The sequence below is a fragment of the Euprymna scolopes genome, chromosome 6 (assembly GCF_053919585.1).
Source record: "Euprymna scolopes isolate OS-2025 chromosome 6, ASM5391958v1, whole genome shotgun sequence".
NCBI classification, from domain to species: Eukaryota; Metazoa; Mollusca; class Cephalopoda; order Sepiida; family Sepiolidae; genus Euprymna; species Euprymna scolopes.
The window spans coordinates 10,274,538-10,301,157 of NC_136487.1; the positions used below are offsets into that span (position 1 = coordinate 10,274,538).

Below are 26,620 nucleotides of genomic sequence, written 5' to 3' on the forward strand. Positions count from 1 at the left end.
CACTCTTAAGGTTTTCGAATGTGCCGAAAACAAAAATAATGTTTAAAATTCCAGGAAACTAGAAGTTATCAAGATATGAAGAAATTATAGTTTTAAAAAGTGGGGGATCAATTTTTTTATATTAATTTAATGTAAAATGAACACCCACTTTATGTGGCCATCTTTTTGGGGGCCATCTGTTATTTTTTTTTTTAGAGGTGGTGTTTATTATGTCCTGAGAGACCAACAAAAAAATCTACATTAAAAAGCTTCCTTTCAATAGGGTTTTGGGCATGCTAAAAATGAATATCACATTTAAATTTTCCGGAAATAAGTGTTTGTCTGGGTAATAAGTAAAAATATGTGCGTACAACAATAGCCACCACTTATAACAAAGAATCACATTGCTTAATACCCCCCCCCCCAATACTTATTTGCAGAAAATTTAAATGCAATATTCATTTTCAGCACACCCGAAACTTATAGAAAACCAGTTTTTAAAGTAGGTTTGTTCTGGTCTACTCGGCCACAATTACCAAACAGATGCCCCCCAACTCTAAAAAAAAAAAAAAAAAAAGGTCGCTATAAAGTGGGTGTCCATTTTATGTTAAATTACTATAGAAAAATGACCCCCACTTTTTAAAACTATAATTTCTGCATATGTTGGAAAACCTCATCAGTATGCCCTGTATTTAAGAACTCAGGTGATAAGTCATCTCCCTCTCAGTACAGACCAATAAGTCTCGTGTGTGTCATGAGTAAGTTGCTAGAATCCATATTAAATAGAGAAATAGTCAACCACCTCAGCAGAAAAAACCTTCTTAGTGACACACAATATGGTTTCCGTTCTGCAAGATCTACCACAGATGTGCTAACAGTTATATCTCATAGGATTAGTGAATCTCTTGACAAAGGCTTCCTTTCCAGGGCAATTGCTCTTGACATATCAAAGGCCTTCGACAAGGTATGGCATAAAGGCCTACTTCACAAGATCTCCAGCTACAGTATAACTGGAAATATTCTCTCTATCATTAAATTATTTCTCTTTGATAGGCTCATAAGAGTAGTGGTTGATGGAAAAAAATCAGAGGCCTGCAGTATTAACGCTGGAGTCCCTCAAGGGTCCATCCTGGGCCCAACTCTCTTCCTGATCTACATCAATGATCTCCCTAAACACATACTTAAATCATTTGTTGACATCTATGCTGATGACACGACCATCTACAGCAACACATCAAAGGCTGTAAATGACAAAGCTCTCTCTGATTCTCTCTCCTCTGATCTAAGATGTATAGCAATAACATACTGAATTTTCAAGAGTCTATGACAATTTTAAATGCCTGTACAAAAAAGTCTGGAAACTTATTGAAGGCACCTCGTATATATATATTTACATGTATATTATTTTATATGTGTATATGTATGGCTATGCATATACACATGAATTGGATCAATACAAATGAAATAGCATAGCTGGTCTCAACTTTATATCTTAAGTTGCTTCAGCTTGAGTCTATCCATTACATCTCTGCATTGTTCTGCCTCTTATAAACCAAAATTTCTTTTTATATACACGTTAAACAATGCTTCAAGCAAACTACTGTAACTAATATCCTATTTTGATTAAATTTATATCATATATATAAAATTCTTTGAGAGAAGTGGCACCAAATCTCTACATTACACTATGTGCTCCAACTCAGGAATCTGCATGGAATTCCAAACGGAACCATTTATTTAGTCCACAGGAGTAGCATTGTCTTGTTCCGTCAGCTATGACTGGATAGAAGTCCTAAATAATTTGCAATTATGCGGTCTATACTCATGATGCAACTGTGAATTACTTAGTTTGACAGAAAGAGTCCAACTTTCGACAAAATACACCTGATGAAGGTCAACGGTTACATCAGCCATAATGTTGTGCGAATAAGACTCAGAACAGTAATACAAATAATAGAAATGTGTTTTTTAATGATACCAGGCAATGTTGAGTAACCCTGTTAGTGTTTAATATAAAGTAAATATTAAAAAAAAGTATGAATATATATATATTCTTCGTTACTTACATTCGATCGAGAGCCATGTTTTTGAATTAGGCACGAGTGATAAATCTAGAGTAGTGTGACTCGTAATATTAATGCTCAGGGCTCGCTTGAGCACTCTTCGGCCAGAGACACTTGACGATGGATAGGTGTAGGCAATGAGTTCTGGATGTCCTTCAAGATCCAAGACGTAAATTGAAATGGTGCCATTTACAGCCGACGTTAACCGCCAAAAACAATGACTACTCAAACGGGGCAGATTACGAGGGTATGAAGGTGATACGAGGAAAGCTCGATGAGTCAGAATCATCGAGACTTGAGTATCAGAACACTGGATGGATTTTTCGGCTTCTGTGAAAAGAAAATGGAAAAATATTTAAAATTATTTTTCGGCTTCTGTAAAAAGAAAATGGAAAAATATTTTAAATTATTTTTCGGCTTCTGTAAAAAGAAAATGGAAAAATATTTAAAATTATTTTTCGGCTTCTGTAAAAAGAAAATGGAAAAATATTTAAAATTATTTTTCGGCTTCTGTAAAAAGAAAATGGAAAAATATTTAAAATTATTTTTCGGCTTCTGTAAAAAGAAAATGGAAAAATATTTAAAATTATTCATATAAAAATAAACATTAAACATTAACATTTAATATGCAATATATTTAACATTCAGCAATATGAACTGGAACAAATACATTGAGGACACTGCAAAGACTGCTGCAAAGAAAGTGGGCTGCCTCTACTGTGCTAGAAGACTACTCACACCTGAGAGTATCCTGTACCTCTACAAGGCCACCATTCGCCCATATATGGAGTATTGTTGCCACTTCTGGGCTTGTGCATCTACCACTAGTCTCACCCTCTCTTGGATAGGGTCCAAAAAAGAGTTTTCAATCTAATAGGTCTCACTTTGTCAACTAAGCTCCAACCCCTGTCCCATCGCCACAATGAAAACTCCCAGCCTAACTTGATTGTCGCCCTTTAACTCAGAAGAGCGACCTAGCTTTGTCACTTCCTTTTTCTCATATTTCTTCCTCTTTTGCGCTGGACCTTCAAGCAGTCAAGATGCCACAAACACCACTCCGGGTGGCATGAGCCACCACAGCGCCCTGACTAGCCAGTCAGCCTTTCACATCTCAAGTAACAAACTCTTATTCTAACAAACTCTCATTCTTTCTATCACTTCTTCATGTATATTTATGTAAATAAATTGCATTTCTTTCGCTGATATATAACGGTATGTTTTTGTCCTCATTATGCGACCTTTTGTCTTTTCAATTCCTCTACCATTAAATATATCCACCATTACACACATGGGGACAGGGTCGTCTATCACACAGCAGACCATCCTATACCCAACACATCTCTGTGCTTGTTTTACAAATATTTTAATGGAATGTGTTCTGATGAACTCGTTGCATTTGTGCCCCCTTGACATAAATAATACTGACAAACCCGCTTACTTAACTGTTGAGATCTCTAAATGCCAGAAAGCTTTCTACTCTAATAGTTTCTTCCCTTGAAAAGCTAGACTTTGGAATTCCCTCCCTGCTGCGTACTTCTCTGACTGTACTGATATGCAGAAGTTCAAATGTAATGTAAACCAACATCTTGGTAATCTTTCCTAGGCCCCAAATAGTAGTGTCTTATGTCCAAGTGGCAATGTCTTGTTTAGGGTGAACGTGAGTAAAACACACACACACACATTGTCAAAAGGCAACCAAAGAAATATTACAATATATTCATTTTTAAACAGTCCTAGATTTCGATTTCAGTCATTTGCACATATAATGCATTACAATTCAACTTTGAGTTCTTTAACTTCTTTTCTTTTAATGGATACACTAGCGAGGGGTACCCGGCGTTGCCCGGGTGTTGGGGGGGGGGGGGGTAAAAAAAAAAGTAAGTATGAGGATCGAACCCGAACCGTTGAGGCAAAGTTGTGAAAAAAAAACGTGCGACGTTAACCATTGCCCCACCGCGACATGCTTACGGAAACATGTTTGAATTTATTTGATTAGTTGGATTTAGTAGGTGCTTGTTTTAATGAGTTAATGAAGTCAGGTTTGACTGCGGGATAGTATTTACTGCAGAACGCCCCCCCCCCCGAAGATGTTATAGGAAAAAGACTAACCCACATGCGGTGAGCGACAAATATTGAATATTTATCTTCCCGAAATCGACCAAATTAAATAGACAGGCGAGCTTCGTTGTTAAGTGTGAGATATTACAATTTGTATGCGATATAAAAAATTTTAAAAAGTTGTTAAGCGAGTGACCGCTTCTCTGAAAGAAGCCTTTTGTAGACACACAGAAAAAGCGAACACACATACATACATACATTTTCGCTTTTATATTTATAGATGGCATTTTTAAGGAATTGCAGCATATCTATGTGCATTTACTGCAGATTATTTGGAAACCATTAATTTTTGGAGATTTTCAGTAGCATATTCTAATTCCTAGCACAAAAATACACTTATATAGTAAATTTCATTGCTTAATCTTGTGTTTTAACAAAGATATAACATTTTTACTGAAAAAGTAGTGTAAAAAATGTGACGAAACGCATATGGTCTTAAAGAGGGGAAAATATCCAAACGTGTGAGTCACAAAAATAGTCATAACTTCCTTAATTTTAATTGGATTTTAAAAATTTAAAAAGATTCATTCTTAGCTCATCAAGCTCTTTTTATAGATACCAATATTGAAATATTTTAAGCTATTTCAATTTTTTCATGTGTATTTAATGTTTCAGAATTTTTAGATGAGGATTTGTATTAAGCGAACTATCATTCTCATCTTGAATGTTTTTCTTATAACATCGGTCGAAAAATTGTCAGAATAATATCCAAGATGAAAGATTTATGAAATTATTCACATAATGTTCCAACCGCTGTAACCTCTAACTTTCTTCGGGTCCAAACCTTGAACCCCATATCACCACTTTTATTTTTTTATTTCTATAATTTATGTTGGGTGTTTCTTTACTATTAGTCACAACTGACAATTACACTTTGATGTACTTGTTGTGCTGAAATCTGAAAAATAACAAAAAGTAAGAACACATCATTAAGCAGAACATTTTATCTATATATATATAAAAGGCAAAATGTGTGTGATCATTTCGTGTATGTCTTCAAAAGGCTTTTCTCGCACACGCTCCCAGGGTCGTTACTATCGCTTATAACTGTGTATATAGGTCCTAGATAATAATATGTAGGATTTGGGAACGCATGTAGTTTATAGATTTATTTACGTCGACTTTTACAAAATTATTGCTATTTTGGCTTCTCGCGTGTTGATTGGGCTTTTTAGTATGAATAAACTGAAACTAAGCTCAAACAAACGTTCTCGGCATTGCGCCGGGAAAAACGTCCAGCGTGACTTCTATTTGACCTTCTTAATTAGGTCAAATGGAAGCAGCAGAGTTAACTTTTATTGCGCACGCCTGTTTTTATAGTTAAATAAATAAATTCAAACCTGCTTAAAGTTGTCTGTCGCCGTGGCTCAATGATTAACGTAGCACGGTTTTTTTTTCACACATTGATTTCAAACTCAAGGGTACGGGTTCGATTCTCATACTCACCTACCAAAACATTTTTTTTTTATTATTTAACACCCTCCCCCTGGAGTTTTGATTTACCTCAAGACACCCATGCATTGCCGGGTACCCCCTCGCTAGTCTATATATAAAAGGAAAAAAAATGTGTGTTAGTTTGTATGTGTGGGTGTTTGTATGCCTGCCAAAAACTTTTGGCAGACACATCGGACCATGACAAAATTGGTATCATTAGAAAGATCAATCTCTCAGATGAAAAATGTCTAAAAAATTGGCCAAAAAGATTTTCTGTGCTGGTCAACTGGGCCGTTTTTTGCAAGAAGGTGTCAGTTTTTACATCACGATTTTTTGCAAGTCATACACCTACCAAGTTCAACGTGACATCATAAGTCGCTGTGACTGAAACAGCTGACATGTTAGCTTTTTTCACCTCTTCCTCTTTCGCGTTACAGGTTTGATCCTGCCTACTGTGGCTAGTTTTTTTTTTTTTTTGCAGTCGCATGGGCACTGTTATTTTGATTGAAACAAAACTTCATTATTTATTTTTTAGTACTGGAGTTTGCTCAATAGCCTTAGTATATCACCTCTCTCCACCCAGGCAATGCCAGGTATCCCTGCAGGGAATTATGATTACAATCTATATATAAGGCAAAGTATGTGTGTGTGTTTGTATATCTTGCAAAAACTTTCCACACAGGCGACGGATTTTCACCAGATCAGTATCATTTTCAAGCTCGAACCTTCGGACAACAAATATCAAAAATTGGCTAAAAACATTCATTCCTTCACCCTCAACCATGCACTTTTCTACAGGGAGGGGTAGCAAAAAAACGTTCCTTCATGACAAGATAGCCGTATATGCATGCACAAAAATAAGGTCTTTCTGGAATTATTTTAAATATTAAAAAAACTGACCCAATTTCTCTGATGTGCTCTTAGCTCAGTGGGTTAAGGCGCAGCATCATTATCCTAAGGTTGAAAGTTCGAACGATGATGTAAGATTTTTTTTTTTTTTTGATTTTGATAGTTTTAATAGGGTTATTCATGCTATTTTTCACGTTCGCCGTTGTTTTTCTGAGTTTTAACATCGTTTGTTTTGCATCACGTTCATTTTTTTGGGGTTTTTTTCCATCACGTTTACTGTTTTTTTTTCTATTTTTTTAGAAATTATAACATTGTTTTTTTTTTTATATAATATTTAAACAAGGTTATTACTTTTTTAGAAATTATAACATTGTTTTTTTTCATATAATATTTAAACAAGGTTATTACTTCGCTTATTCTTTGTGTTCCATTTTGTCTTGATTTACCCCCACCCCCAAACACACCTCTAAACACCCGGGCAATGCCGGGTACCCCCGCTAGTTTATTATATAAATCTCAGCCATCTGTGTGTGTGTGTTTGTATGTTCACTAAAAACTTTTGTCATCCTCATTGAACCGGCGCTAACGTCGTACCATTAGAAAAAACAATCTCTCAGCCACATAATATCGAAAAATTAGAAAAATTGTCAATTATTTCATATAAAAATGTTATTTTGTTTGAGGTGGGAGTAAAAACCTTTGTTCCAATGCTGTTAATCATGCATGCTCGAACGGTTGTTTTGTTCTTTCATTTTAAAAAGATAAATTTGCAACATCATAACATCTGTGTTGTCGTGATCCGCTTACAAACTTAACTTCTGCATGTTTGTGTCCACTACGCAGCATTTTTTCTTTTTTTTTTTTACTTACACAATTTGGCTTTTGGCTTCACTTTTGGTTGATGGTACCAAAGTTCCGCTTTTTTTTTTTTTTTTAAACTGTATTTTACAACTGGGCAACACCGAGCACCCACCACCCCTGCCGCTAGTTAAATATAGATATTGGTTTTATCGTATTTTCTGGATCTACTATTGATTACAGTAGAAATACCAGAAGTTATCGTAAAACAAAGGGAGATAGGTTATGCTCTCATTTAAGCAAAAATCTTCATGGGTGTCAAGCGCATACACGGACACCACAATAAAGTTGTACTCTTTTATATCAAAATAAAATACACTTATTTCATCATCGTGTAGCTTAAGAATATATATGGTTATATCGATCTATCTCCCAAACTGTAGAAGTTTGTGAACAAAGAAATATACAGTGATTTCTGTCCAAATTGAAATTATCACTTTTCTATTGGTTCTTGTAGTATTCTTTGTTTGTGTATAAGTCAAGGAATTGGTAAGTACAAATGTATCATAAGGACTTTATTGGAAATTTGTCAATGTTAGACGGTTTTTAATACTGTGAAAACTGCAACAGTTGTATTCCTTGGATCATGAAAAGTTGCCTCCTCTTGTTTGGGTTTATGATGACGTGTATTTCTGAGTGATTTGTATATAAAACGAGTGACTGTGTGTCACTCGCTCTCTTTGTCTCATGTAAATAAAGATCTCTCTGTATCTGTGTTAAAACTAAAATCGTGTTACGTGTTAATTGATTTATCTTTTTGTCAACCTTCGATATGACTTCCAATATGAATTTTATTTAAAACAAGTAAGGTATGTTTTTTTTTTAATTCATAATTAACTATTTAAGGTTATTAATTAACTAATTAATTAACCAACAGCTTCATTACAAAAGCTGGTTCTTAAAAAAATATAGGATGTTAATTGTAAGAAATTTTTCAGACATAAGTCTCTACCTTGCAAGGCCCCCTCCGGGTCTCAACTAACCTATCATAGGGTACATTTTGTCCAACCCTTTAAATATGTGGGTGTAGATTTTACTGAACATTTTTTTTGTCAAAAATAATAATCAGGACGTCAAAATGTACGTCTTATTGTTTGCTTGTATGAGCTTGCATGCTATACATCTGGAATTACTGCCAGACATGAGCACATGCTCATTCTTATTAGCCTTTATTAGGTTCAACAACTTATTTGGTGTATTCCGACAATGCTAAATCATTCTTGGTGTCAGGTATTATATTGTCAGACATATTTGTCTCCGACAAATTTAAAGAACATTTCAAATCAACTACTATTGCTCATTATACCATTCCCCATTATTCTGCTTGGAATGGTGGAGCATGGAAAAGATTGATTAAAACTGTTAAGCAGTGTCTGTCAAAGTTGTTGGGTAGGAGGAAAGTCGGTTATTTTGATTTCTTAACTGCACTTTCGGACGTTCAAAAGGCCATAAATGATAGGTCACTCTCGTTTATTTTAGTTTCAGATAGAAGCCTTGATATTCTGACCTCTAACCATTTTTTGCAAATGGGCTATCACCCCCGCTTACTTATCAATAGTTATAGTTCTGAGAATCTCTCTCCAGAACCTTTTAATAGAAATACACTCTTACGTTCCCTTGAACTGAGAGATGGATTTGTCAGTAAATTTAGACGTATTTGGCACAATAACTATATATTTTTTTTTTTTTTTTTACATGGGGGTCACCACTTATCAAGGCCCGAAGGCCACTCAGGGATAAGGGTTATTGCGTGTACAGTAATCAATGAGATAGTATTGTAGTAATCCTTAGTATTGGGGGTTTTAATAGAGTGTCTTACTTAAGGGGGCGGTTTGTCAGGAGTTTGTTTATGTTGGACTTGAAGACGTCCAAGTTGTAGTCAGGTGCGAAACAGGCAAGCGGAAGAGAGTTCCATTGGCGTGCAGTTCTAAGAAAGAAGCTTTGCTCATGAAATCTACATTTGAATTTAGGCACAGAGAGAGAGTGGGGAAAATTATTGATAGTAGTTTCAGCCAGACGGGTGTTTATCGTAAAAGACTGGCGAGGGGGGACGAGGGATTGGAGCTCAGATGACCACCTGCCATGGAAATAACGATAAAACAAAGATAGGCTCGCAACGTCTCTTCTGTGGGAGAGAGGTCGCAGGGAAGAGAAAAGGGCATCCCCTACTAAACCACAAAGTCTATTTTGTACTCTATCAAGGCAGAATAGGCTGTTTTTAGCAGCTCCTGCCCAGATATGGCAGCAGTACTCCATCCTTGGACATACTTAGCTTTTATACAGATAGAGAATTGCATCAGTAGTGAGATATCTTCTGGGGCGGTAGAAGGATCCCACCATCTTTCCAGCGACCTTGGCAACAGACTTGATATACGTGTTCCATTTCAGATCAGGAGTAAAGGTCAAACACAGAATCTTGTCAAAACATGGAGCCTCCCCAAGACGAGAGCCATCCATTTCAATTGATGCCAGATGGGGATCAGAGCGTTGATGATGTAAAGATAGAAGCTTGGTTCTGGATGCATTAAAAGTGACCAGCCACCTCTTCCCCCATTGTACCACTATTTGCTGTCAATTAGAGAAGTAGACGCCAACATTAAAGATGGTGCCCCCCCCAAAGGTATGGAGGGCGAAATCATTCTTATCAAATCACCAAATAAGTCCAACCTTTCTGGGATTTGGGCAAAGTAATTAAATTATTGGTTGGTAATGACTATAAGGTCTGCTCAGCCTCGGTTTTGAAGGACAGGTACGTCCAAGTTCATTCATTAAAAAATATTTATCCCCTCAAGGTAAAAGATGATTCTGAATCTGCAGTAGCAGAATTTACAGAAGAAGGAGGCCCCTTCTTCTGCCCTACATGTTCGATCGCCAATGATGAAACAACACCTATGGTGTATTGCGACTCATGGGTGTGTCCGAGTTGTATGGACAAAATGTCAAAATAAATTCTTGTATTTCATTAACGAGGTCATTGACTTAAATTAAAGTCACTTTCTCTATATTATTGATAATTCATCTAGTTAGACTAGAATTATTGGTTATAAATTTTGGCAACAGACACACATTGAATTCATTACTAAGTATTATTTGTATTAACGTTAAGTCCCTCAGGACAAATTTCTTACCTGTCCCTTATTGGCAGTTTTTTAAAGTACATCATCTCATCTAAAAATGTAATGATTTTCCATTACTTTTTCTTCTTTTCCTTTGCAATGTTTAAGAAATTCTGCAGAAATAAGCAGGCTCCTCATTGGTCAGTTTGTCCGCCCACAATTTTGTTTGAACCTATCAGATTGCTTGTTATTACTAACTGCTGAGGGTATTCTTGATACCAAATCTATCTTTTCAGATCATCAGTTTCGACAGACTCAGGTTGAAATGGACATTCAAAATTCACTCAAGGTTTGTAGCATCAAAATCACTTTGTCTCATTGGGATGTTTAAATGCCCTTATGTTGGGCGAATTATTATATTAATCGATTGTGCTCTGTGAATTAATTGACTTTCATCATTACAATATAATGTTTGTCAGAGACGAAATTAAGGTCTACAGTTTGAGCTGTCATTTGTACACCATTCGAACAGTTATCTACAGTGAACTCCATGAGGCTACCGGACTAGCAGTAGCCATCTTGGAAGGCATCACTCAACTCTTCAACCTTCATCAACAGAGTTTTGTATCCAGTATATCACGAAGATGAACTATTACCCTCATAGGGTGTTACCGACCCAGTATAGCAGAAAGCTAAAGATGACACATTTTTGCAACTTGGATCTTTTTGCTTGAATAAAATTGACGTTGAAGTTTAAAAGGTGAGCCTGTTGTAATTTCTGATTGGTTTTCTTTCACTCTGCCAAGGGCTAAACCAATGTGAGAGAATTTCTCACATAATATATTTTACATTGCTCTCTACGGATTATATTTATCATGTGTTGCTAAGCGAAGTTGTGTGTATATATGGCATTTGACTTGAGAAATCTATCCCACAATGCAATGAAACATACAACAAATGAAGTTGATTTTTTTGATAAAGAGCGAATTAAAGCATAACTCGCCTTAAAATCCTTAGTGAGTTATGTCCCTTTTTTTCATGGTTTTTTTTTCATGGCAGATTTAAGATTTATTAAAACAACTTGAGAATGTAATCTTCATTCATATAAAAGGTTTTCTTGATTATAGGCTGCCTGGTTTCGATTGGTTGAAACTGTCTGTGGTTATGGTGTGGATAGGTATAGCAATAAACACTCATGGTTGGCACGCTATAGGGAAAAGCATTGGCACATGAAACTGAAACTGTTGTGATACAAGAATAAGGCAAGTATGCAAATTTAAGCGCTGTTGGGAATCTAAGAAGGCAGCATAAAAAGACATTTTTCGTTTGACAGGAATCTGCTTCGTTCGCATGTGATTTTAACGTTGGTTAGAGAGAAAAAGAAGAAAATGACTGCTGCTGCTGCTTAAATAAAAAAGCAAACATTTCATTGTAGGAAAAACAAAGAACATAAAATAATCTGACTCGAGGGTGTGTTTTGCTTTCAACTCGGAAGAATTTATGCAATTGAAATAGAAATCAATTCTATAAATACAATGTGGAATAATAAAATTAGATGACATGATTCCATTTCCATTTGATAAAAGCCGATTTTCTTTTTTTGTTGCAGATCATCTACTAGTTGGCCAGTTGTGTACAAATCCCAAGAGCGATAGGAGCCTTCTATCATGTGTGAAAGTGACAATATTAAACAAGCAAGATCAGCGATGTACCGTTATACATCTAATGCTCTCTACCGATCAAAGTTATGACAACAGGACCATTGCCAGCACCCTCATAATGCAAATTCAGATAACAAGAACGTGCCCAAGGTGATGAAAACAAAGTTTCCAGCCACAGTTATGGTCTTTGGTGTGGTTTCAAGTAAGGGTCACATTATGCCACCTCACATCTTTGTAGTCGGTTTGAAAGTCAACACCAAAGTGTACGTGGATGAGCTGAAGAGTGTGGTGATCCCCTGGTGCAATCAGGTGGCCGCTAGCAGACTCTGGGTGTGGGAGCAGGACTCGGCGCCGGCCCAAAAGTCGAAAGAGACCCAGGCTTGGCTTCAAAAGCAGTGCTACAACTTTGTACCTTCTCCTACTTGCCCCCCTCCTCCCCTGATTTGAACCCGCTAGACTACTTCATTTGGTTATATGTCAAGAACATCCCCAACATGATCCCCCACAACACCAAAGCCAACCTGATCGCCGCCATCCACAGAGTATTCGCTGAGCTCCCGCTGGAGCTTGTGGAAATGGCATGCTCTCAGTTCCAGGCCCATATAGAGATGGTGAGTGAGGCTGAAAGCAACTACATTGAATAGATGTCAGCTCTACTACATATGTGGAAATTATTTCCACCATCTTTGTTTATTTCTTTCTTTCTTCTTTTTGCTCTTTCTTTCCTTCCTTCTTTAGTTCCTCCCTCTTCATGCCCCCCCCTTTTACGTCATGTGACTGCCATATGCCAGTTGATTGGAAGAGACATTTTAGCCAAATTTGAGCTCATACTGGATTTTGGAATTAATATCCTCAGTTACAGAAAATGACAGCTTCAAGAAATATGTATCGAGTTACGGAGTACGTCTTTTTAAGGTCTCAAGGAAAAACGAGATCGACAGGTTTATTGTGGATGATCTACAACTCTGTCCTAACAAGACATTAAAAGTGTTGAATGAAAATATGGCAGAGAGGCGTGAACATTATAATTATCAAGAAAAAGATAATTATGGATTAAATGAAGAAAATTCGTCTCAAGAAGATTTTTCTAAGAAACCTGAAAAATCAACTAAGATATTCTGCCGTCACATACGATTTTAATCTTCGTAAAAAGAACGACTATTGAAAAGATTTATTCGGTCGCTGTTTGCTCTAATGAACCAGGATTTGTTCATTTTGGATAATGTACTTTCTCAACCTTATGAGGAGTCATGGAAGGACGTTGCAAAGAAAAATGAACACAGAAACGTGTTTGAAAGAAAAGGCGGATTACCTCTAAAAGGAAATACGACAAAAATACCTTCTAAGGAAGATATTGTCAAAAGAATCAAGAACTATTCTAACAAGGACTGATAAAAGTACTGATTACTATTAAAATAAGGACTCTGAATACTTAAAAAAAAAAAAGAAACTTTTATATTGTCCCCATTCAGATAAAACCACCTAGAAGCTTCCAGTAAGTGCACCTCTCTCTCTCCCACTTTTTTCCCCTTCATACTCTCCCTTCAACAGTTACTACTACAAGTAATCTTGTAATCTGCCCCCCCTCTAGCTGCCACTAAAACCCTACGTTATACATACGCCTTAGTAGTGGAATCCCTAACCTCCAGTTCCTAACTTTCACATACTAACCGCCGAACAGTCTTCACTAAACATCTATACATTTCTACCCCTGACATACATTAGAGTTCATTCCTATCCAGTTAGGTACTTACCAGCCAAAGTATGCGCTCGGATGCAAAGCGATCTTCATTACATAACAATTGCCTCTTCCTAGATGGTTTTGCAACAAACAATGCTAAACCAAATCCGATACTCCCTGTCATGCAAAACTATGACTCTTAAATTAAAACTGAAATTATCTCCCCCTCAATAGTAGAAATACTGACACAACTTCTATTTGCACCTACTGAAAACTTGCCCAAATATCTATTCACTTGATTATACATACGAAATACACCATAACTTAAAATGTACCTCCAGTTACACCCTGAGTGTACGGCACCTACACCTTAACCTTCGTAAACCTAAATACACAGTGACTGGGCTAAATTTCTTAGCTCAATTCCTAATACCTACTATATAACGTTATCCCGAACCTAAACTAACATAAAGTTTAAAAAAAAAAAAAAGAAAAAGAAAAATGGGAAACCTCAGGTAAGAGTCCTAATCTGCACTTACGCTTTTCTAACAAGCCTCCCCACAAAACCGCTTCAACTGCATGCCCCTAAATCACTTTGAGGAGTGTAACTATTCATTAGATATATAACATAAACAAACTAACCCTGTAACATTAACTAACCACGCGGGGTCGCAGAAATACCTGGAGTAGGACCCAGGCGCAGAGGAAACCCTCTCACAGCTGATGGACCAAGTAGATCTTCCCAGATCACCCGTCTAGGAGAAGGAAAACTCTGAAACTAAACCAAAGGGGAGGGAGGCCTCTCTAGTCTTGGACGACAACCTTCCTAGAGCTGGTGACAAACAAATTACCGGTCTGCAAACCTAAATTGCTTAAGGAGTAGATAGGCTCTGTCTATCGCCGGCTTCCATACTCATTCTTTGCCTATTAGTCAGGCGCAGAGACACTATCACAAGTGAATCGACAAAACAGTTAGTGGTAGATCTTGTTTCTTGTCTAGGGCATTGAATGCCATTCCCCACTCCCAACACATACCACCCCTCATAACTGGGCACTTGGGAGTGCTTGAGTACCACGCATGCCTGTGCAATTAAATTGGGGTGATTTTCTTCTGATGGGCTGAGGGTACCGGATTGACAGTTCCTGGCTGCTGTTTCCGACTGGTAGTACAGGACCCTAACTCTTTGGTAGCGCTTAGAGCGGCTGCTCCATCAACAGTTGTATAATATCGGGTTGTTTGTAGTGCCATGTCGCGCATTGAAAGGGACCCTGCACTCATCCCTGATGGGCTTTCCCGAGGCCACAGTCCTAGTTGAAGAAAGGTCACCTAATGGTCTACTTGTGTTGCATGTCTGTTACCTTGCATAACCTCTTGTTCAGCCCCCCCCCTCACCTAACTGAAACTCTTTAAAAACATGATGACAGTTCAACCAAAACATAAGCTTAAACCAGGCCTAGGGACAAACAAATCCAACTTGCCTCCTCCCTTGAGGCTTGCACTCACTAACATCCGTGGGCTTAGAACTGACTTAGCTGATGTTGAAGCATTTCTCCTAACAAATACTCCGGATATCTTAGCACTAAGCGAGACTAACCTATACTCCTCCATCCCCTCTAACTACTTTAACATGCCTGGCTATCTCCCACTCTGCCGTAAGGACTCTGACAGACATATGCACGGACTTGGAGTATACATTCATAACATGTGCTTTAGACTAAACATACAACACAACATTAGCTACTTTTATTTTCTCTACCGCTCTCCCTCGACCCAGGACTGCACCATAATAAACAAAGTCTCTGACAGCATAGACACAGCACTCTCCCTCGACACTAGCGCACAAGTACATATATTTGGTGACTTTAATGTTCACCACAAAAACTGGTTTGGATTCTCTACTCACACAGATGCAGCGGGCAGCACAACACATAGTTTTGCTATATCTCACAAATGGTTACGTTTCCAACCCATTTCCCTGACCAGCAAGAACAGCACGCATCGCTTCTAGATCTGTTTCTGACTACAGTTCCCGAGGATTGTACAACAAATGCTGACAGCCCACTCGGGAACGCTGACCATGCAGTGATAATAGTAGAAATCGCCCTAAATTCTAGACCCAAAACTGAAGAGCCAGTACTCAAAACAACAAGATATTATAAAAAGGCTGACTGAGAAGCCATCAGAGATCTTATCAGAGATGCCCCATGGGGAAATATTTTTTCTCTTCCTGCTAAACAGTGCGCAAATGAGATCACTGAATGGTTCAAAACAGCAATGGAAGCACATGTTCCCATGCAGAAATTTTATAGCAAGCCCCACTCTCCCCAATGGTTTACTTTGACTTGCGCAACTGCCATTGCTCAAAGGCAGCATGCATACCGCAGATTTAACCGACATAAGTCCAATTCAAACAAACAGAAGTATATAGAAGCCAGAAGTAACGTTAAGAAAGAAATAGCGACAGCTAAGAGAGAATTTACTGAAACCACTAAAAAACACATCGAAGCACAAAAATTAGGAACTCGTGACTTCTGGAAAATCTACAACAGTGTAGTAAATAATGAGCAATCAACAATTCCCCAACTAACCAACAATCACGACAAGGCTAATGTGCTTGCCAGCCGGTTTGCCTCGAACTCCACACTGGACGCTATCAACCACCCCCTGCCTGACTTTCCTTTGCGGACAGACGTCACGCTAGACGATCTAAAAATCACCCCTGCTCAGGTACACGCTATCATAAAAACCTTGACACTTCAAAAGCATGTGGACCTGATCTCATCCCAGCTGTGCTATTAAAAAAGTGCTCAGCCGAAGTAGCCCCAGTTCTCTCCAAAATCTACAACAAATGCCTTAATGAATCATGCTTTCCGGGCTGTTGGAAAACTGCTTCTGTGGTACCAGTATTCAAGAATTCTGGCGAAAGAACTGACCCATCAAATTATCGCCCCATTAGCCTCCTCCCACTTTTCGCCAAAATATTTGAGACCATAATTAACCAGGCTCTAGTCAGTCACCTTACAGATGCTAAACTTCTGACTGATAAACAATATGGATTTAGACATGCCCGCTCCACAGTTGACATCCTCACTGTAATCTCTGAATGTATATACCATTCACTGGACAAAGCGGGGGAGGGCAGAGCGGTAGCTCTAGATATATCTAAGGCTTTTGACAGGGTATGGCACAAGGGTCTCCTCAGGAAAATTAAATCATACGGTATCACTGGTAGAATACTTAACATAATTAGGTCCTTCTTAGATAAGAGAAAAATCCAGGTTGTCCTCGACGGTCGTACGTCTAAACAGTGGGATATAAATGCGGGAGTGCCTCAGGGGTCTATCCTTGGACCTCTATTGTTCCTAATATTTATTAATGACCTCCCCGACAAAACTGCCTCTGAGATGGGTATATATGCTGATGACACTACACTCTATAACAGGCATGACAGGAAAACAAATGAACACGTTTCTAAAGAAATGGCAAAAACACTAGAGGATGACCTCCTATCTGTGGCGGAATGAGGACATAAATGGATGGTCACATTCAATGCTGCCAAGACTAAACTGGTTTCCTTCAATAATTACAAGAAACCTTCTCTGCTACCAATAGCAATGGCTAGTGACTTTCTGTCTGAGAGTACATCTTTCAAACTGCTTGGCCTAACGTTCACAGGAAACATGAGTTGGAACAATTGTATTGAAAACATTGCCAGGGCCGCTGCGAAAAAGGTAGGCTCTCTCTACCGTGCTAGAAAACTACTGACACCTGAAAGTATCCTGTACCTCTACAAAGCCACCATTCGCCCATGTATGGAATATTGTTGTCACATTTGGGCTGGTGCATCTGCTACTAGTCTCTCGCTCCTAGACAAGGTTCAAAAAAGAGTCACCAATCTGATAGGCCCTGAACTGGCATCTAAGCTTCAGCCTCTGTCCCATCGACGAAATGTTCCATCCCTCTGCCTGTTCTACAAGTACTTTAATGGTGAATGCTCTGACGACCTGCAAACACTTGTGCCCCCACGACGTAGACACCCTCGACAAACCCGACAGGCAGCTAAATCCCACCCCCACACAGTAGAGATCCCTAGATGTAAAAGATCTTTCTACTCCAGTAGTTTCTTCCCCAGAACCGCTAGACTCTGGAATTCCATTCCAGGATCCTGCTTCCCTAACATGCAGAAGTTCAAGTGCAACGTGAACCGACATCTTGCTGCCCAAATCCCAACATAGCGCCCCAGTAGTTGCTGCCCCTGATAGTAGCCCCCTACACCAAAGTGGCAATGCGTCTTGTTTGAGGTATAAAAGTAATAAAAAAAAAATTTTTTAAAAAGCCAGATGGACATTTTTTGGCAGCCCTATAAGGTCACAAAATTTTCTTTCAAACATTATATTTAATAAATTAGATTTTTCCTGTCTCCTTTTTTGTTTTTTTGTTGTTTTTTTTGTTTCTTCCTAAATTGTTTCAGTGTTTTACTTGTTATACGTAACTTGTATTTAGCTACAAAGAATTACCTTCCACGGGAAAAAGCAGATAAAAATTTCTTCACATAATCAAGTTAGCTGAATTGATTTTTTCAATAAAAGTTTTAAAATAAAACTGTAGTGTTGTATCCTTTAGGACGACAATTTTATCGTTCCACCCTATCTATTGTTTGGTCACAGAAAATTAAATACACTTTCTGAATTTATAATTTTATTTTTCATCAAATAACATTGCATGTTAATATGTACAAAGTAAATTTTTCAAATGAAAGAAAAACTTGCTTCATTTTTTAATATAATGTGAAAATGTGATTTTCACTGACAAAGAACTAGCAGATACTGGTGCCATAACTAACCAGCAGAGCTTTACCGTTGTTAACCAAACAAAAAGTTTATCAGTGTGATTACATATAGAAGTGAAACCTTGCTAGTGAAGGTTGAGGATATGCGTTGCATGGAGGGAAACATCATAAGAATGTTACCATGGATATGTAATGCAAGTCTTAAAGACAGGCTTATAGGTGATGTTCGAAAAAGATTAAATCTGGATAATATACGAAGATATATGCAGAACAGGAGACTTTGTTGGTTTAGTCACATTAAAAGAATGAGTGAAAATTCTTTGGATAGTATATGTAGAACACGTGAAGTAGCAGGGTCAATTGGTACAGGAAGGTCAAATAAAGGAGAGTAAAAAGTAAACTTTGGGTCTACTTTTCAGCAACTTTGTAATTCTTATTTCCCTTTTTTTTACCTTTAGTTCTCACATTCCATGAGCTTCTGACAAAGGGGGAAGAATTACTGTTTTCTAGGTTGGAATCTATCCGTTTAACACATCATTGGCTAGGTTTTGATACTGAAGTAGTATTTCTTTTTTGAGCTCCTTACATCAAATGGCTTCATGCTTTGTCTGGGATAATTTCCATGAAAAATAAATGACAAAAAAACAAAAAAAAAAAAACATATGCACGGAAATGACAAGGTTAGATTTGGGAGAAAGCGCGATAAATCAACACTTGACCAGAAAAAGGTTAGCTTGGAAGTCAATTTCAAAAATGTGTCAAACAACGCATGCCATTAAACTGATGATGATTGTTGTTGAGCATCATTCATTATCATTTTGCATGAATCAGATGATTCCATTGTTGGCATTTGTTTTCCTGATATCTTTCTAGTTAGAATTCTTTTTAGTGAGACTTAGGTACTTACAGGAGGGACTATGTGAAGGTTGCCAACATCCAAAATGAAAGTGTTTCTGTCGAACTAACTGAATTCGAACTTGGCAAACCTAGGTTGTCAGTTTATGTTTTTCTGAATAAACATATGGTCACAAGAAAAACACAAACAAAAGGATTAAATTTATATACACATATATATATTCACAGTTTGGTATTGACATGTTAGTAATCTTTTCTTGTTGGCCTGTTGGAGGTGCTGCTGAACTGTTGGGTCGTCTGTTGTGATGGATGCTTCTGTGGACTGAGGCATCATGGCCTCTACTCTGGCATTTTTATAACTCTGAGAGGGTTTCTGATCGTTGGGGACAACTTGGGAAAAAAATTTGAGTGTTTTGATCCTTTTTGACCTCGTTGAACTAATTTGTTCAGTTGTAAATAAATGAATATAATGGCATAAATAAAATTAAATTCAGTTCAACTCACAGTTCAGTATTTGGGTAGATGCCATTGCTTACATTCAGTATGCTGCCATTTAAAATTAACAATAAATATTTTTTTTAATCATCTACATCCATAATTCAGGTCATAAAGGGTTAATTGGTCAAAAATGAAAAAATATTTTTATTTTTCGACCAGAACTCATGCATGAACCCTGTGTTCAGATGACATTTCGAGTCATTTGTGAGTCGGACTTTGTCCCGTCAGCATCCATTTTTAGTTATCTTATGTCTCTTATTTTAGTCCTATTTTGTTTTATAAGTGTTGTTAACTATTTAGCTATCGTCACCTCTCTGACGATGATAAAACTTCTTTTTTGTTTTTTGTTTTCGTTCAGCATAGAAATTTTTTAACTGGATTTTGGCAGCCATTTTCTCACATAACCTTTCATTTCATCATGGGAATCATAGCTTTTGTACTCATTCAACATAGATCCCCCTCCCTAGAAAAGGAAAGGTCATCTACATCATGCACTTTCATTTAGACCAGTGACCTTCAACCTTTTTTCATCCCATGGACTACAAATCCTGGGGGAATGTTCTGTGGACCAGTTCATTAAATTACTGAAGAATACATTTTACAAAATGTAATTTTTTATTAACTGTGAGTTTTTAAATTTTACAAAAAATTGTTTAAAAAAGTTGTACTATTGAAAAATACAGTTTATTGGACTTAAAATGTTTTAGATTTAAGATATAAAATTTTTTTTTTGATAAACAAATTAAGCTGTTGGCTACCAAAATTCTTCTGTATACCATCGGTGGTCCACAGGGACCAGGTTGAACATCACTGATTTAGCTTATGTAAAAAAGTAAGTAAAATCAGTTACATATTTTACATTAATATATTAAATCCTAGTGTGATAGAGGAATGCTCGACATTATACATAGAGCATTAATATAAAACAAATTGAAATTTACATTATTTATTAGTTCCAATATTCAAAGAAAGAATGTAAATAGAATTTTCTTTATTCCATGGAATTTCAAAACTTAGGCTTTAGTATTCAGAGCAAAGTAAAAATTTCTATAAAAATATTTCTATCAATTATTAAAAGAAAAAAAGTTTTTTATTTTCAGAAAAGTTTTAAAGATTAATAGAAAAACATTATTCAAAGTGATTTAAAAAAAATAGTAGATGAAAGTTGAGCATGGGAATCATAACTTTTAGTACTCATTCAATATAGATCCTCCTCCCTATGACAACTCACTCTAGAAAAGGAAAGGTCATTGTAAATCGTGCACAGTCATTTGAATTATGTAAAAAAAAAAAAATCAAGAAGATGACTCACCTGGCACGCATCCGTATGCAATGTACGTATCCTGTGGCAATCGTTTGCAGACATCAGGTATCGTGCATGACTTTTGCATGTTACAGTTTACTTTTAACTCTTTTAGACAATTTGGTTGGTAATCGTTGATTTTATAACTCAGTAATTTATGGATAAAAATCACGCTCGTATTGGTACATTTGAAATAAGTGTCTTCAATGCTTGCGGAACAAAAAGTTGATCCTGTAAAAAAAAAAAAAAGAAGATTTGTTGAGCTTGAAAAAACAGGCAAAATCGAAATACAATGCAACAATCACTAAACATAAACAAGAAAAATAATGTAAAAATCTCTAAGAATTTCCTTTTGGTTCAATTTAAAAAACAAAAAAGAAAAACGAAGTCACTGTTTATCAAGCAAGGCCCAAAGGCCACTTAAGGATAATGGCCAAATGAGTGTTGAATGGACCGTGCAGCAAAATGATAACTGGTAATGATGGTGATAATTTGGTAGAGTTTAATTTTTATAAGATTGGCTCAACAAGAATTTGTTTACATTGGACTTGAGAACGACTATGCTATATTTAGCCGGGAAGCCACTCCACAATATTGTGTTCCACAGATGGGCAGTTCTAGGAAAGAAACTTTTCTCATGGAAGTTTTGTTTTTAATTTTAGGTAGAAAGGTGCAAAAAAGCGAAACAAGAAAAAGCAATGTAATACTCTCTAACAATGTGTTTCGGTTTCAATATCTCTCTACATAAATAACTATTCCTTTACCTGTAACATTAAGGAAGAAATAATCCCTTTCTCTACTTATATATACTAAAACCAGCAACCTCTTAGTTTCGTAACTATTATGTTTCTAAGAACTTACAATAGGTTGATGGATTTAATTAAAAATTTAATCCTAATAAGTTAGAAATTATATCCCCTAGGGTTTCCTGATAATTGAATTATCTTTATAATTCGTGTAAACTTGTAATAGAATGCATATGGGCAAGTGCAGAAAAATCAGCAGCAGTCGAAAGATAGCTGGCTAGCAATAATATTAGCAGCAGCCGTTAAAGCACATATACAAATTAGCAAATGTGCACAAGTTTGTGTCACAAGAAAAGGAGAGAAAAATACACCACGTGGTCGAGTTGCGTACTGGGCAAGATGGACATGTGAAGTTGAGGCTGAGAAAGCGCTAGCAAAGAGAAAGATTTTTTTAAAGCGTATGTGTGTGCGAAAAAAACTTTTGCAAGATAATGAAATGTGTTGTTTTTGAAGAACCCTGAATAAATGCATTTTATTTGCATTTTTAAAAAAATGGTGAGTCGGATTTTTATTTCTTTCCTTTTTTGTTTGTTTGTTCCTTTGCGATGGTGCAAGAGAGGTTTGAAGTGTAACCACACAGTTCGAGCGTAACGGTCACATTACAAACTTATAACTAGATCCAAAATTCGAAACCTTAGAGTGCAAAGCTACCCACTTTTTGTTCATTGCCAAAAACATGGCGACTTTTACACCTGATGAAGATCAAAGGTTACATCGACAAAAACGTTATGCAGATAACACTCAAGATTAAAACAATTGTCCGCTTGATCTAAATAATACGAAACCTAATCTTTATTCGGTAAAAATTCCATTGTTAAGCATACGTTACTTTTCAAGTATCGCCCATATTTCTGTGGCTATTGTTTCCGTTCCTTATATTATGACCACTTCAGTGTATATATTTCCATGCACAGGATCATTATGAACTCATTATGAATTTAAGAATATATATTGAAGGCAAAGCAGTGAGAATATGGATACATTGTTTTCTCGTAAACGGATGCACACACTTTTAGAGGTGTATAAATAATAAATAAGTTCAATGTTTTTTTCTTCCTTTCTTTGGAGATATGATACAGTTTTGGTACTCATTATATCCTAAATGGTATAGTTTTTAAAAAATATAACCACATTACATATCAAAAAATGATATCCTACCATATTACATATTATTACAATATCCCCATGACATTACATAGCAAAAAATAATATCCTACCATATTACATATTATTACAATATCCCCATGACATTACATAGCAAAAAATAATATCCTACCATATTACATATTATTACAATATCCCCATGACATTACATAGCAAAAAATAATATCCTACCATATTACATATTATTACAATATCCCCATGACATTACATAGCAAAAAATAATATTCTACCATATTACATATTATTACAATATCCCCATGACATTACATAGCAAAAAATAATATCCTACCATATTACATATTATTACAATATCCCCATGACATTACATAGCAAAAAATAATATCCTACCATATTACATATTATTACAATATCCCCATGACATTACATAGCAAAAAATAATATCCTACCATATTACATATTACAATATCCCCATGACATTACATAGCAAAAAATAATATCCTACCATATTACATATTATTACAATATCCCCATGACATTACATAGCAAAAAATAATATCCTACCATATTACATATTATTACAATATCCCCATGACATTACATAGCAAAAAATAATATCCTACCATATTACATATTATTACAATATCCCCATGACATTACATAGCAAAAAATAATATCCTACCATATTACATATTATTACAATATCCCCATGACATTACATAGCAAAAAATAATATCCTACCATATTACATATTATTACAATATCCCCATGACATTACATAGCAAAAAATAATATCCTACCATATTACATATTATTACAATATCCCCATGACATTACATAGCAAAAAATAATATCCTACCATATTACATATTATTACAATATCCCCATGACATTACATAGCAAAAAATAATATCCTCACGTAACATATTATGTAGAATGCTTATTCCATAATTGATAACGATAAATTCAATAATTTTGGATTTGGTACCCATGTGGACAGTTCCTTTATCTTTTAAATTTTTTGCATCCAATTTATTTTAAGTTTTTTGAGAACGGAAAATTTGACAAACGTTTTTCTTTTTTTTTTTTCTTTTTTTTTTACACGGTGGTCACCACTTATCAAGGCCCGGAAGCCACTCAGGGATAAGGGTTATTGCAAGTACAGTACGTTAGTGTGGAGATTTGAAAGTGTTTACTTAAGGGGGCAGTTCATTAGGAATTTGTTAACGTTGGACTTGAACACATCCAAGTTGTAGTCAGGTGGGAAGCAGGCAGACGGAACAGAGTTCCACAGGCGTGCAGTTCTAAGAAAGAAGCTTTGTTCATGGAATCCACGTTTTGATTTAGGCACAGATAAAGAGTGGGGGAAATTTTTTACAGTAGATTCAGCTAGATGGGTGTTTTTCGTGAAAGATTGACGAGGGGGGGGACCAGAGATTGGAGTTCAGACGAGCACTTGCCATGGAAATAACGATAAAACAAGGATAGGCTCACAACGTCTCTTCTGTGGAAGAGAGGTTGCAGGGTAGAGAAAAGGGCATCTCCCACTAAGCCACGAAGTCTATTTTGTACTCTGTCAAGGCAGGATAGGCTGTTTTTAGCAGCTCCTGCCCAGATATGGCAGCAGTATTCCATCCTTGGACGTACTTGGCTTTTATATAGATAGATAATTGCATCAGTAGTGAGATATCTTTTGGAGCGGTAGAAGGATCCCACCATCTTTCCAGCGACCTTGGCAACAGACGATGTACGTATTCCATTTCAGATCAGGAGTAAAGGTCAAACCAAGAAGCTTGTCAAAACACGGGGCCTCTCCCACACGAGAGCCATCCATCCCAATTGATGCCAGATGGGGATCAGAGCGTTGATGATGTAAGGATAGGAGTTTGGTTTTAGATGCATTAAAGGTAACCAGCCACGTCTTCTCCCAGTGAATCACGCGCTCAAGATCAGAGGAGAGAGAATCAGAGAGAACTTTGTCATTTACAGCCTTTGATGTGTTGCCGTAGATGGTCGTGTCATCAGCATAGATGTCAACGAACGATTTAATGTGCCCATGTTACTCATTTGGTTTCTGAGAATATACATTTTCTACAAACTTTGCTTAAAAACTTTCTAAACTTTTGCTTTGAAATTATGTTGCTAAACATATCAGTTGTCGTCTGCTTCTTTTTTTTTTTTTTTTACACATATAAGCATATAAGTACAAAGAAAGCTGTAAAAAATCTGATGCATCGAGTTTGGATGAATTACATCACTTTGATTTGGTGCGTGCATATAGTTTTGATGACTAAGAGAGGGATGATCAGTATCATAACATAGATATTCATTGTCATTCAACTAACAATCTAGCCATCTCATTAACCCTTATCCTCGAGTGGCTTCTAGCCTTCATAAATGGTGACTCATTAAAATCAAGATTACTGTTTGAACCGTATTATTTGGATTCTTTGGACTACCGTTCTCATTCTGAATGCTATTTTCACAACGTTTCAATCAATATAACTTGTCAGCTTCTTCACGTGTGTATTGCCGAACTCTGGAATCGTTCTGTCGAACTCAGGAATATGCACAGAATTTCGAATCTACAAGGACTCGTGGCGTAGTGGATAAAGTACTTGGTAAAATTCAGTTGTAAAGTTTCACTCTTCTAGAAGTTGAAGGTTCAAATCTTCAGTGCAGGCAACACTCAAATACAATTGCGAATTACTTAGGACTTCTACCAAGTCATGGCTGATGGAACAAGAACATGCTAAGCCCACATAGATTAAAATAAAAGGTTCCATTTGAAATTCTATGCAGATTCCAGAATTTGACACAAAAATCTTCAAATTTGACAAGATACACCTGAAGAAAGTCAGAGGTTACATCGACCGAAACATTGTAAAAATATCGTTCAAGATAAGAACAGTAGTCTGAAGAATCCAAATAATATGAATAATCAATCCTCATCTCAAAAATGTAGGGAAGTGTAACATGTAGCATGTAACATGTAACATGTACCATGTAACATGTAACATGTGGAAAATCTGTGTGCATCAAAATTGGATGGTTTTCCTTGTGGTGATCATGTCAGACACACATTCATGAAAATATTTGCACAAATAAGCTGTTATTTTCACAAAAACAAAAAAAATTATCAACATTTTCTAAGGGAAACTATGAGTACAAGAACCCCCCCCCCTTGCAATTTTGCACCACTTTTATCTTACTGTATGAAATAAAACTAAAGTAAACCTCCCACTGTCAGTTGCGTGTATGTTGATGGTAAGGTAATTATTCAACATGGCATACCAGCTCTAGAAAACTATTAGCATCATAGCATGTTTTTTTTTGTGCTTATATAAATTAAACTTTATGATTTTTCAAACGTTGCAGGATTACATTCTCATTGCATTTCCAATTTACAGCAGATGCTATTTCCTGCATCTCTAAGTTTTTGGTATGCTTAGGTTTATTTCCCAAGCATAGATTTTGCCTGCCTTTTCATCACTTGTGCCTGTTTTACAAGTTTTACTTAAATGGAATCACACGACATACAAACTCC

General features: G+C 36.5%; 1 protein-coding gene across 1 annotated transcript in view; it reads right to left on the reverse strand.

Moving 5' to 3' along the window:
- LOC145277499 (uncharacterized) overlaps positions 1–26,620 on the reverse strand; it is a 243,875-nt gene that overhangs the window by 38,212 nt on the left and 179,043 nt on the right. The window contains exons 2-3 of the mRNA XM_080128890.1: positions 21,155–21,376; positions 2,046–2,372 (exon numbers count right to left, since the gene is read on the reverse strand). Of these exons, the coding sequence (XP_079985016.1) occupies positions 2,046–2,372; positions 21,155–21,376 (549 nt within the window). The remainder of the gene's footprint in view (positions 1–2,045; positions 2,373–21,154; positions 21,377–26,620) is intronic.